Genomic DNA, 13967 nt, shown 5'->3' with positions numbered 1-13967 from the left:
GCTAACATTAAATTGTCTCAGGCAGACCTGGACTGGCAGCATAAGGGTGAATTATTGCTGGTGTGTGGGCCCATGATGTCTCAGGCCATCAGGGAAAAGATGTAACAATACAGATGGGCTCGTGGCTTAACTTTGGGGTGGACTTAAAAACAGATGCTATTTCCCACACGATCCATAACTGAAACATGCACTGTGATCAAGCAGGCCTAGCAGGTACAGCCCTTGTGGTGTGGTGGATGATGGTGGAAATACAAATACCATGGGTTTGGCAGGTTAATTGCATTGCACTCCTGCAAACCCACCAAGGCAGGCCCTACATTCCAACAGTGGTGTAAAGAACCGCTGGATGGCTGGATGTGTACCCTGTGCTTCACACCACTGCCTGAAACACCATCTTGGGCCTTGAAAAGCAAGTCCTGTGACAACATGGCACCCCAGAAAAAATGGAGCTGTACTGATGCCAAGATGATTTCTTGCCTATTCTTTTATATACCTTTTATATAATTTTTATGTATCCTCAGTATTCTTATCATGCATTCTTGTAATTCTTTAAGTCTGATAACTTAGCATAGCCCTAGTATTTTGTTAGGCCAGGAGGCCAAATAGCCAAGATGCCTCATAGTAGGAGGCTGGAAAACTCTATGCTATCTTGAGAAACCAAGGTCTTCTGTAGTACATACCCTGTAAAACAGAGATTTGGCCAATCCAGGGGGGAATTCCTCAAATGGGAAAATATCACACCATTCATCCAGGCCTCCCCTTGGGGTATCTTTGTTAGATATGCTAATTTATAAGGTCAATAAATTGTACAGGCAATCTACTGTGTGGGTGCATTGCAGCACATCTCACTTTGGCGAAAGTGTGCACCATAAGGATCCTTATTAAAATGCCAAAGCAAAACCCCTTATTCCTTAACCTTGTCTTGCTCTCAATTTTTTAAGACCCAGAAGAGGCATCAGATTATCGGGACTGATTTCAAATACAACCTCATAGACACCACAGCCAGAGAGTATTGAGTGGGTATCATATTCCTTGTCATGGACCAGCCTCTGGCAAAACTGAATGAAACAATGGACTGTTAAAACCACAATAAAAGCAAAGAGTGGTGGAAACTTCAAACACCAGGATCTACATTTATTTGAAGACTACCTGGTTAGTTAACACTACAGGCTCCAGTCTAGCTTGCTGTGCCCAATTAAAACCCCCATGCACCACAGAAGGGACAGAGCTACCATTGTGCATATGAGGAATCTGTTAGGGGCAACAATTTGAATTAGTCCTGCCTCCAACAAAGACAAACCCATCAATGAGATTGTTTTTGTTTAAGGACCTGAGTACATTTCATCGGTAATGGAGATGGATGTGAAAATGTGATGTGTACCTCAAGAAGTGGTGCAATTCTAAATTTTTTTGTGACACTGACTCCACTGTAAAGTTTTGCTAAAGCAAAAAGCCTTCTGCAATGTTCATTCGTAGATGGGTGTCCTGATTCCAGCCAAGACAGGGTTCATTTCCGCAGCAGCCAGAGTAGGGGCGTTGCTAGAACCCGAAGGTTATTCTGTAGCTCCCTGTTATTTTCCACAAAGAGAGAAGGGCTCACTTCTGCAGCGAGGGAGCCTGACTGCAGGAGTCAGACCTCCATGGTAAGCCTTTTGCATAGAAATCACATTCTTGCTCTTGTACACTCCTGCTATTATTATTTTTGCTGTTTCTGTTAGTTTTCTCATCTCACTGCTGTTTCCAGCAAATAGTTCTTATCTCAATCCATGATCTTTACTTTTTTTGCCCCCAATCCTCCTCTCCATCCTATCACAGGGGAAGGAAGGGAGGAAAGGAGAAAGAAGGAAGCAGCACACAGTTTGGAGTGCCTCAGTGGGAGCACTGAACTGGAGAGTACCACTCCTAAACCACCAAAAACAGGGTGTAACTTGCAGAGAAATGGTACTATAAAAGGAGCTCACACAAAACAGAAAGCAACTACTTTCAAAAATAAGGATGGGAGATATTTGAACTAAATGCTTTCACTCTCCCTCTGAAACAGGAGTTAAGAAAGTTTTAGTGAGCCCTTTTGCTACCTCCGTGGAAGTTTACCCTTATTTGACTGTAATACAAGACACTGAAAAAATTCAATTCATACATGCTCCATCTTTAACACCTGTTACCTGTTATTTGGCATCTCATGTCTGAACAGAAGAATCTCTTCAATAGGCCAAGCAGGCATTCAATAAAGGCAAATGTTCATGAATCCAACAAAACATTACATCACTATAAATTTATTTCACTGATGCAGGAAGAAAGAATCCTTGCAATCACTAAATAACCAAAAGCAAATACACTACAGGAAGTCAAAGTGCACAGATGATTTTGCTTGATGCATGATGTGTAGCAAGTACGTTATATTGTATCAAAGCATTGCTAGCCAGAGAAAATCTGGAATGTTCAATGAAAAACTGCAAAGAAACTGAAACTAAGAGTGTAAGGATTTCTACTGATCATCTGCACATTTTATTTGCAACTTGATCCTGCAGCCCTTATTCAGAAGATCAGACCTATTGAGTTTATTCACATGAGCTTTGGCTGCAAGATTGGACCTTAAGTACTATCAGGTGCACGTGCAGCCTATCATCACATTTTGGGTTATTCATTCAAGAAGCTACCCTTTCAAATGCAGACTACTTAATGCTTCCTTCTTCATTAACTTACATGTCCTCTTCTGCTGTTCTATGCTTTCATTTGTGCTATGTAAATAGCCTCTCAGTCATCAAAACAAATAATGATATTTGCAACCAAGGAGGAAATTAGTAGCAGGTGAACGCTTATTTTTTAAATCATGTTGAGACCAAGCTGTTCTTTAACTTAAAGGAGATCTAGAAAAAAAAAATCCGATTTTACTACTTAGCCATCTTAATTATGTGTTGTCAAGGTCATAATTCTACATACTTACGCCAGTCACACTACTTAAATATTAACCTTGATGGCAGTCCTCTTTCTGATAAGCTGGACCTAACACTGTGAACATACTTTAAAACCGTTTATTTAGTGGAATAAGACTTCTCTGATGACATAAATGTAACTGTATCTTACCATACATGAAAACAGGAATTTCTGATTTAAGTGTTCCATTTCTTTGCTTTACATATCTGTTCTATAAATACAAAATATTATACTATGGCGACTTCAAAAAAACCATCTCAATTATTTTGCTACATGCCTACAGAGTTCTGCAGGTCAGATAGGCTGCAATTACAAGACACAGCATTAACTTTGAATAGGATCACAGCAGACACATTTATGTCATGGTCCATATTATAATCTACATATTTACAAATCCTCTTTGAATTTTGCAAGACATTGGTAGAGAAGCAAACTGTCAGTACAAGCAAAAGTCTCTTCATCAGTGATGGAACTCCCAAAAATATTAATGCCAGTGTTCACTGGCCTCCAAGTAATCAACAAGTTATAACTGCCTTTAGGCTATAAGATACATGCAAAGCAACAGACAATATCTGCCTTCTGATGCTAGGGATACTCTGGATACTACATGAGTATGGAAGGAGAAAGCCAACACACACTTTTTCATGCAAAATCTGATTATCAACACAACCTATGTGACTGGCAAAATCAAAGGTAAAGTCCTAGCAACAGATTAGCTAACTGCAATGTAATAAGGCAGGGGCTGAAGCTGACTGTTGACAATTTCAGTAGTCATCAGCTGCAAGTGCAGTACAAATAATAAGCACACACATCTACTTAAAATGCAAGGAGATACATATCACATGAGTCTAATGTGGAGTTTAATCTTGAATCCAAATCTTTGTACCTTAAAGCTAGAAAAAAAATAAATTAAAGCTTTAACTGGAATGGTATGTCTGCAACAACATAACTGTTGTCACAAAATTTTTCTCAATCCTACTTCAAACTTGCCACATGGATTAATCGTCAGTTCAAAGCAGCTGCAACACTATGTTCTATGCACTTCTGCTGCCATTTTAATTTTTAAAAAGCAAATGGAGAGGCTCTCTGCAAAATTCAATGCCACAATAACGATGACTGAACCAGAATCACAAAATTATGAACAGTTCACTAAATTATCTATTAACAACACATATCAAAAGGCTGCAGAAAAAATTGTGTGCCTGAAATAACTGATCAGTGAATGAAGAATAAAGAGATGTAAGGAGAGGAGATGTAGGCAAACCATTTTGATTTTTCAAGAATCAATTTCACACAATGAGAAAAATGGCAGAACACCACAAACAGTATATTCATGACTTTTATAAGCAAAAAAACCTCATGGATAGCCAAACTTAAATATATTAATTCTCCAGGAAAGAGAGAATTATGCTGGTACCATAAGGCCAGGGAGTACATGCATTCTTAGAATGAGTAAAACACATTAAAAACAGCCCACAACATACATACATACATACATATAAGTGTGTGTGTGTAAATATATGCACAGTAAAAAAAGTTGTCTTGTGCAGGATGCGTATATCCTTTAAAAATTAGAAAGCCAGCAGGCAATGACTGAGCTAACAATGAAAACACTGAATACATAAAACAATTTTGTTCAGTGATACACATATAGCTACTTCATCATCTCACTGGATGACCAGCTACATAACTGAATGCTAAAAGCACATTAAAGAATTCCTACAACCAAAGCAATTTGTTTCAAAGCAAAGGCCTATTTTACTACACCACTTTACAATTCATTAGAGTGACTGCTCCTTAAGCTATCACAGTTTACTAAACACATCTTCACCTTAGACTACAAAACAGCTAATCAGAGGGTGATACATTATTCCTGTACTACTTAACATTTGCATCAGTGACTCATTAATTTATGTCACAAAACAAGATTTTAGTTATGTGAATAAATGCAAAAGATCAGCATCTCCTGTGTTCTGAAATAAGTACATCAAAACCAGGCAAGGGAACATCTATAAATTTGCGGCTTGTTGAAACAACTATGTGGTACCGTGCACCTAGTAGAAATAGACTGAAACACAGATGAGCTTTTTCTCTAAAAACATAAAAAAGACAATTTAAAACAATTCTCTTTCAGATACCTGACCTTAAGCCTTCCTTGTCATTTACCTACCAATATAAATGAAGTCCATTTTCAAAGATCATTCAAACTCAAACATGAAGAATGGCATTAACTAAAGCAAAATGCACAACACAGATCATAAATAAAAGATCCTCACTCTTGGAACAAGTACACTAAAAAAAATCACAAGAAGTTTTTCATACTACTATGGGTTGATGCTATTTCACACACTTTTCAGATGCGCAGAATATGAAATGTACTGTGTATTTCCAAATATGCATAGGAGAGCGTGGTGGCACAGGAACCCCATACTGATCTTTAGAGCCCTGCTTGTCCAACTCACATATCTGGAAAATGGGAATATTTGAACAATGTAGACAGACAGAAATGTCCATACACACAGGCCATGCAACAGTTACTTCCTCTCAGAAGAAATGTGTATCAATTAACTTAGACTATGTAGGCACAACATTCCTTGTCTACACACAGCATTATTCATTTTTTTGGAAAAGTACACAAAGTGAAATGATGTGAGAAGCACCTGCAGTAGCCCCACTCACTGTCTACTCCCAGTCACAGTTCTTGCAGCAACAGGAGGAGAAGATAAAGAGCAAGCTTCATCAGTCCCTGGTAACAAATCTCTGGCAGGATAAACAGCTGGGCTGCACTCTCCAGCATATTCAGCAGAGTGCCCAGAATGAAATGAAACTGGCTGAGCAAGCAAGTACAGAGAGTTGTACAGAGAGGGCTGGAGCACCTCTCCTATGAACACAGGCTGAGTAAGCATGGGATGTCCAATCCAGAGAAGGGAAGGTTCCAGGGAGCCTGCATTACAGCACCCTCCAGGTAAAGGGGCTACAAGAGAACTGTAGAGGGACTATTGTCAAGTACATGGAGTGATAGGACTAAGGGCAATAGCTTCAAATCCAGCAAAAGTGAGCAAGTTTAGATAGATGTTAGGAAGAAATTTTTGACTGTGAGGATGGTGAGGCACTGGAAGACAGACCAGAGAAGCTGGGGATGCCGCTGTCAGCCTTCAAGGTCAGAGTCCAAGCAACCTCATGTAGTAGAGGGTGTCCCTGCCTAAGGCAGGGGGTTGGAACTAGATAACATTTAAGATCCCTTCCAACCCAAACCCATTCCAGGACTGTATGGATAAGGGACCTGTATTCCTAAGGCACTATTATGCACGAATAAGCCCTACTTTCCTGCAGATGGCTATACATCTGCCTGCTGATGTAAAGAAGTGAATTGATTTCTTATGGTGTTCACAGCTTGTGTGCACAGCTTTTACTTTACCTATTAAACTGTAACTCAGCCTGTGAATTTTTCACTTTTACCCTTCTGATTTTCTCCCTGTCCCACAGTGAGCAGGTAGCTATGGGGGGGCTGAACTGCCTAGGAAGTACCACTAGCATCCAAATATACAATACACCAACAGATATTTAATCAATTTATCTTCAGGTTTTTATTTTATTTAGTGGTTCCTGGTATTTCCTGGTAACCCGAGAAAAATCAACCAATGTATTTATCTTCAGCCAAAAAGAAAATGTCATAGCTTTGTAATCCATGAGGTGACTAAGGTTAAAGAAAATACTGCACTGTATAATTTTCTGACTTACATAGGTAGATGATATTCTATTATAAAGATATACTTAAGTCAAACAGTAATCTAAATCACACCCAAAGGTATATAGCAAATGATAGAAATCACTGTTAGAGCATTAATATGCAGTATATCCTGAAATATCTTCTGTTAAATGACTGAAGCCTCACTAAAACTTTATTTGTGTAAAAGTATCACTTCTACAGGGAAACAAAACCTATAGCACATGAACACACGCATATGTATATACATACATATATGTACATCCACATACATACCTATATATATACACACACATACATACATATATATATATATGTATATATATGCATGCACACAGACAAATAATGTACCTCTCCAAGAGCTTCATAGCGCTTTTGGTTCCATCTATGCAAGTCTTCACGATAATTGAAAACAAATGGCTCTCCAGTTTTAATGTGTCTTAATTGTCCTTCTGTAAAAGAAATAGAATCACTACAGTTAATATATTTCTTCACTAAAAGTAAGACAAATACAATTGCTGAAAATTTAAAAAGAGGTCTACATCTAAAACTCAAACTATTATGAAAGTTTCCTCATTTTCAGTTATAGGCTTTTCAACAGAAAACTATGATAGCATTAAAAATTGCATTCCCATTTTATGGTATATACTGCTAGATTAAGCTAAACAGAAATAATGACATGCACATATCAAATGCCAAACTGCTTCACAAGACATATTTATGTCCCAGCTGTTATGAATTAACAGTGAAATGTAAACATTACTTAATATTTGATCTTCAGGTGATTAAATTGTAGCTACAAATCCTCTACTTCAAAACTAACTGCATTGTAAAGAAATGCAAATACAAAACGGGCTGGAAGCTGGAAGTAAGGGAAAGATTTATCTTCAAGCCTAACAACTTTCTAAGCTAATCTGAAAAGAACCATGTCCACAGTTAGAGAAAATTAAGGCATAGCGAAATCAAGTAAGATCTCCTAGATTTAGGGTATGCTGAGATTACAGCAGTAGGATAAAGCAGAATGCTTGTGCAGAGCAAAACCACATGCTACTCTTACATTCCATTGTAACTTCCTGTAGTCGGCCATGTTAATAGCCAAAGAGAACAGCATACCCAAACACTGGTGAAGACATGGACTGCTTTAAAACAATAATAACAATAAAAAAATGGAAACTAGCAGGAAGCCCACTACAAAAACAAGAATTTTACCAACAATGTTTCAGCCTATCAGTCAAAAAACAACTTATGATCTCAGAGTATTACAAAACTCCATTATATCAGTGAAATATTAAAAACAGGGATATGTTCAAGTAAACTTAGAATGCTCAAATGTCTGCATGATGAAACAAAGGTTTCTCCAAGATGTTTCCTCTTGAGTTGCAGGAAATTGCTTGGTCCATGTATTCACAGAACTTTTACACCTTGATTCCTGATGCTTTAAATAAAATATTTAAGATCTGGAGTCTATAACAGTTATGATATCTGCTAATTTAACTTTTTCCAGACCTGCCTTACCTCATGTACTAGATCCCAAGGAAGTATTTCACCACAATTTCCTACCGCTGTCCCGGATTCAAACATCCTCCTTCTCACATTGTTCATCATAACTTTACTTTCAGCAGCTCCTTTTCAGATACGGACTCTTCAAATATGCCATTCAACAGTACATAAACTGGTTCTTACCACAAGTGAGAAATATCTGCTATATGTTTCCTTTGACTTTCTGGAACCTCTGCCTTATTCATATTTAAATAATCTGGAAAAAACTTCTGTATTTTCCACCATAAAACGAAGCATGATTAGGACACAAAAATACATGACTGAACATTTGAATTAAATGTACAAAAGCAAAATGGTAACTTTTTTGCTTTGTTGACCCTTAGCATATGTAATAGGTTTTCCCCCATTCTATGGAAATCACTCAGGCTGTGAGGTTAGTAATGGAATATTCAGTAACATAATTCATTCCCCAAAATCCAAATTTCAGACCTTTTTATCAGCCACATATGAACCATTAACTCTGAAGTCAGTAAGGAAGACAGTAGACACTGTGCAGATCTAAAAATAAAGAGCTGAAAAGTGACAGAGCTGAACTCCTTCCATCAAAGAAAGAGCATCACTTTCATGACACTTTTAGTCTCTAAGTACCTTCCTGTGAAAGCCATCAGGGTATTAAAAAGCTAAGTGTTGCATAAATGACTATCATTTAAAGAAAAGCTCTAATTTTTTTTCTTTAAAAATGGAAGATGTAAAACGGGCAGATTTAGAAACGAAAGTTTCTGTTCATAGAGCAGGCGCTCTGAAGAAGGAAAATTGTAAACATTTCCATTTGTTCTATAGGTTTTAAACAATCTTGAAAGAATCACTTCCTGCAGTCTGGTATTACTTTAGTACAGAGGCTCATTTCTTGCCTGGATTTAAAAATGCATGCACTGGAAATTATAAATACTAAGTCATTTAACACAGAGACTGAGCTAGCTGGAAATACTTGCTTGCAGTCATCACACACTTGGCTGCAATGCAAAATTTTGTTCCACACCAGAAGAGACAGTCTATCACACTCCTTATTCTTCTATGAACACACATAGGTGTTTTCCTATTGGTATTAATGGAAAAGTTGGGACAAACAACTTCTTCTGTAGCCATAAAAATGAATCAAGAAATAAAACATTCCTTAAATGAATGACCATCTTTAATTCTGATTTTTAAATGCTACAGAAATTACTTCCAGAATTTTTGTATCAACACCTCTGTAACAGAAAACAGGAAGTCAAGGTAGGCCCAGCACAACTCTGCAACATTGTATAAAATGAGGGATTTTTGTGAAAATCATATGAAATAAGAAACAGGTCTTAGATTTACAAGTCTATCAGCACTGAAGTTTAAAATTTTATTCCTGACAGGAAAGTATGAAATTTTAATAGGGACTTAGAAGGTATAATTCAACTTCTGATAACCTCTCAACATTATTTTAAGTGTAGTCTTTACAAAGCACATATGACTTACTTTCATTAAAAGTGTACTCAAATCCTTCCAAAGTATCAGGAAATTCAAGTGGTGGCTCATCTTTTTTCATTAGTTCATCCAAGTCTATTCTAGACAATAAATCTGAAAAAAGGAAAAGAAAAAAATCACATAATGCATGCGATGTCTTTTGCTTCCCTTTTAACACTGATTGAATCTGTTTGCTGAGATTTATAGATCTTACAGGCAGAAGAATATCCTAATATTACTAAACACAGGACACTGTTACGGGAAATCCTGTTCAAAGTTCAAATGCTGGATTTCACTGCCCGTGTATATACTCATTTATTTATTTACCCACATATTTATCTCTGTGTTAATCCAAAAATGTCCAGAGACAGGGAAGTCACCAAAGACATAGCAATTTGTTTTAATGATTCATTGCCTCAATGTCAGAAAATAAGACTCTGAGGTATGCATTATGGTTTTAACATAAAGTTCTCTAGCTTCAGTTTCAAATCATTGATAGCATCTTGATAGCCTTCTTGAGGAGTTCAGATTATCTGACGCACATCATCTAACTGGCATTTACCAGCTTGTGACCACAAGTGACCACACCAGTCCTCAGCCCCTCCTTTGATACCCAAACTCTTAGACCTGAATCCTCTCAACCACCTCCTTTAACAGCTCTCAAGATAGAGGAAACTCCCATCCATTTTGTAGAAAGCCATGATATGCACATCCTTTTCAGATCAGGACTGTACAGCCTGGTACAGCCTGCAGTCACTAATGCAAGTACAGTACATTCTTTACCCTAGATTTAAGGATTTACATTTAAGCAGAGGCAAACTTATGGGGACATCTTTACATCTACATGTAACTACCAAACAATTACTGCATACACAGGTAATAGCATACAATGAGCTATCCTCTCCTCATTGCAGTGCTATGCTTCTAACATATTTTCTGACTATTAATTTTTTAAAAAATCAAGAAACAATTCAGCACAATTTTACCAAAATGTATTTTCCTACTTCTTCATCAGATGAATTTGAAGATCACACAAACATTCTGCTCAGGAGTGCTAAACTGATTTTGAACTGTTATTATTTCATAAACCAAGATACTGTGTGTTACCAAGAAAATACATTAGGTGTTCAAAGTATATTGATTTTTACCTTTATTATTATCCAGTGCTGTAGCTCAAAGAAAAGAAAACAGTTTAAAAAGACACATTTTCTTTACATTTAATTTGTCACTATGTATTGTAGTTACATCTTTGTATTACTTACAAAGTTACATCTTTGTATTACTTAAAACAATTATATTTCTATTTTGTACCACTATTTTTGCTTGGTCTTGTTGCCAGTAGGCTACGCACATTACCTAAGCTTAGGACTGACACATTAAACAGTTCAAAATTTCTACTGTTTAAAACATACTGAAAACTATCTTCGACACTCTTGAGAGTTCCTTGACCTGCACTTCTATAACTCTTCAAGATCACTTTATATTTATTCCAGCCTCCATGACTGTCGTCAACTCTTCCTTCTGAGTGATTGCACTGGACAAAGCTGGAAGATCATAAGCCATCAAGTATGGCTGCTGAAATTCAACATCTTTCCAACAAGTATCATGGTTTCTGAGTATTTTCGTGGTATCTAAATGTCTATGTAATACCAGACTGGATAATTCTAAATCTGGCTTTCTCAGCCACAGCTCACTTTTACACCATATCTATTGAATAGCAAGTCCCATGAAATTCAATTCATGCAAAAAATCATGTGTTTGTCTTTGTGCACTGTCCTTGGAAAGTTCAGCAGAAGCTCCTTTGGTTCTCAACCAAATGATATGGATAAAGAATTTTGTCAAAGAAGTCTCCCACAACTGAATATGAAAATCATGTCCTTTCTTTCTCTGTACTTTGACAAAATCAAGGTAGCAAACAGTCTTTAGCACATCTTTCTCTCCTTGGTAAAGAGACTCCAGTCACATTACATCCCTAAAATTTCATTTCACTCAAGTTTCTATACCTTCTTACTGTGATCTATCACAGCAGTGTCACTATACAACAAAATATCAATCTCCAGAGTATCAAGGACCATGGTATCTGAAATATATTAAGCTTATTCACAGTATGTACAGCTTGTCATGATTTACAGCTTTCATCAGTCACTAAGGAAGACTGCACCTGTTCTGTGCTGCAACTACTGACACGGCCACTTCCTTCTTGTGCAAATTTTCAAATGGAAATTATCCGAAGTGTCTTAGAACTTCGCAATTCTTTCCAAATCTGATCTACCATTCTCACCTAAGGTCTTGGACTTTCCAATTCAATTTGAGGTATTTTAACAGAACTGAAAACAGTGATCTACAAAAGACCTTCTATACCTAAATGAGAAAAATCACTCGATCAATGACATTAATCCTTAATGATAATCAAATTAATGCCATGTAAAAAATGAGAGTTTTACTTCCAAACCTGAACTATAACTTCCTCAAAAGATACTAATTGGACAGAATTGGCATAAAGTTTGATAAAAGCACTACATAGGTATCCACCAAATAATTCACAAAAACTCAGTTGCAACTGAGGAAATACCACCTATCATCATATGTAATGGAACATCACTTTCTAATAATGCTTTAATAGATATCCAGATGTACACTGGAGTGGCAAGCTATGTTATTTTTTCTCCTTTGAATGACAATTTAGAATACAACTCTGTGATGCAAGCACTTTAATTTAATGTTTGGTTAGCTTACTTGTAGGTCTAACCCATTTTATTTACTTCCAAAGCCGAAAGCCACTATCTAAAACATGCCATTTATGCAATTTACTTTTCCCCTGTAAGTCACTTAGATCTGTTTATTTTTTTAAACTTACAAAGGGAACTTTATAAAACCAATATGGAAATCAATGTCCTGACAGCCTCTTCCGTTTTAGCACCCTAGTCCAAGAGATTTTTAAAAGCTGTAATATGGTTGTATATCTATGAAACAAAAGCAAAAGTTCTGAAAACTAAGGATGCAAAAGCAACAGTCAACCTTCTAAAAGGACAATTATGAAAATTTTAAAAAGCAATTAATATTTTATTCTGTTACTGCTTACCACATACCTATATGTTTTATACCACCTTATGAAAATACTCATAAATGGACATACCCTTAGACAATAAGCATTAGCACAGGTACACTACAACTATCTTCTAGTATTGTAATTTCCAAGCTCTAACTCATAACTACATCCTATTATTTTCCTTTCCTTGACAATAATTTCTGAAATGTCAATAAATGTTACGAAAGGGTGAAAAATACTCATACCTTTTAATGCAGTTGTCTTCTCTTTTTCATCTGGACCTCCTTGCTGGAGCTGAGCCATCATTTACCCAACTATCAACAAAATTTGAAATACTGTGGTAAATGTAGATTAATATTCAAAGAACAATCTGAAAAAGAACAAGAGTTGGAAATGAATAAATTTACTGAGGTCTCCTTCAAGAGCTCTTGTCTGCTACTGATTACACCACCAAAAAAAAAAATCTGAATATTATAAGCCCAAATCTGAATATTATAATCCCAAACTCTGACCCAGTTTGCTTAAAGATTCAAGTTCACAAGAATGAGCAATACCTCTCCCTAATCCTATAAGGACTTCTACCTAATCAAAACTACTTCTTTTGTGATTCTAATGCAGCATCAGTAAACAATAAGCCTTCTACAGAAGCATACAACCTGCAAGTCCAAAATGAAAGATACAAGAAAAAACAAAATACAATCAACAGAACTTCCACAATCTTTATGGATTTTCTTCATCAATTAACTCCACTTTGTTGTCATTATTATGCTATATAGATTTGTTTTAGTAAAGCTACATGAATCATACAGTTTTAAACCACTGTGATTTCCACAATACATTATTGGTATTAAAATGTATTTGTACTGTAGATGTATTGAAATACAAAGCTACATTTGTCCAGCTACAGAACACATCTCAATGTATTCAAGACAAGACTTTACATACAAAGTGTATTTCCAAATTTCTTCTACTGCACAGAAGGCAACCCAGACATTCAAATCCACAGACTCTTTCATCTTGAGACACCAAGGGAGTGAACTACCAAATCACAGTTGCTTCTTCCTTCTCAATAAAAAGACTCCAGTGAATTGAATTCTTATTCCCTTAATCTTTTTTTGGTTCTTTGTTTTATCTGTCAGTCATTACAAACTTGTTTTATTCTTCTCCCTCATGTACTTTATCATTGATGAGCTTGCATGAACTCTGTCTCTATGGTAAATTGTCAAAACAGTAACAGGATTCACCAACTGTACTCCTGGCTCC

At 36.5% G+C, this 13967-nt stretch overlaps 1 protein-coding gene across 5 annotated transcripts in view; it reads right to left on the bottom strand.

The window, feature by feature from the left end:
- The window catches only part of ARB2A (ARB2 cotranscriptional regulator A), a 173279-nt gene that overhangs the window by 139884 nt on the left and 19428 nt on the right, over positions 1-13967 (bottom strand). For 3 of the 5 annotated variants that reach the window (XM_066339812.1, XM_066339813.1, XM_066339814.1), the window contains exons 1-3: positions 12950-13167; positions 9668-9769; positions 7013-7113 (exon numbers count right to left, since the gene is read on the bottom strand). In XM_066339812.1, the coding sequence (XP_066195909.1) occupies positions 7013-7113; positions 9668-9769; positions 12950-13010 (264 nt within the window). In that variant the 5' untranslated portion in view covers positions 13011-13167. Of the gene's footprint in view, positions 1-7012; positions 7114-9667; positions 9770-12949; positions 13168-13967 lie in introns of those variants that run through there. The other 2 variants (XM_066339810.1, XM_066339811.1) reach the window with 1 other exon arrangement.

Source organism: Sylvia atricapilla, chromosome Z (assembly GCF_009819655.1).
Source record: "Sylvia atricapilla isolate bSylAtr1 chromosome Z, bSylAtr1.pri, whole genome shotgun sequence".
Taxonomy (NCBI): domain Eukaryota; kingdom Metazoa; phylum Chordata; class Aves; order Passeriformes; family Sylviidae; genus Sylvia; species Sylvia atricapilla.
Note: the sequence above shows the minus strand (reverse complement) of the source record. Positions and strands in the feature narration are given on the sequence as shown.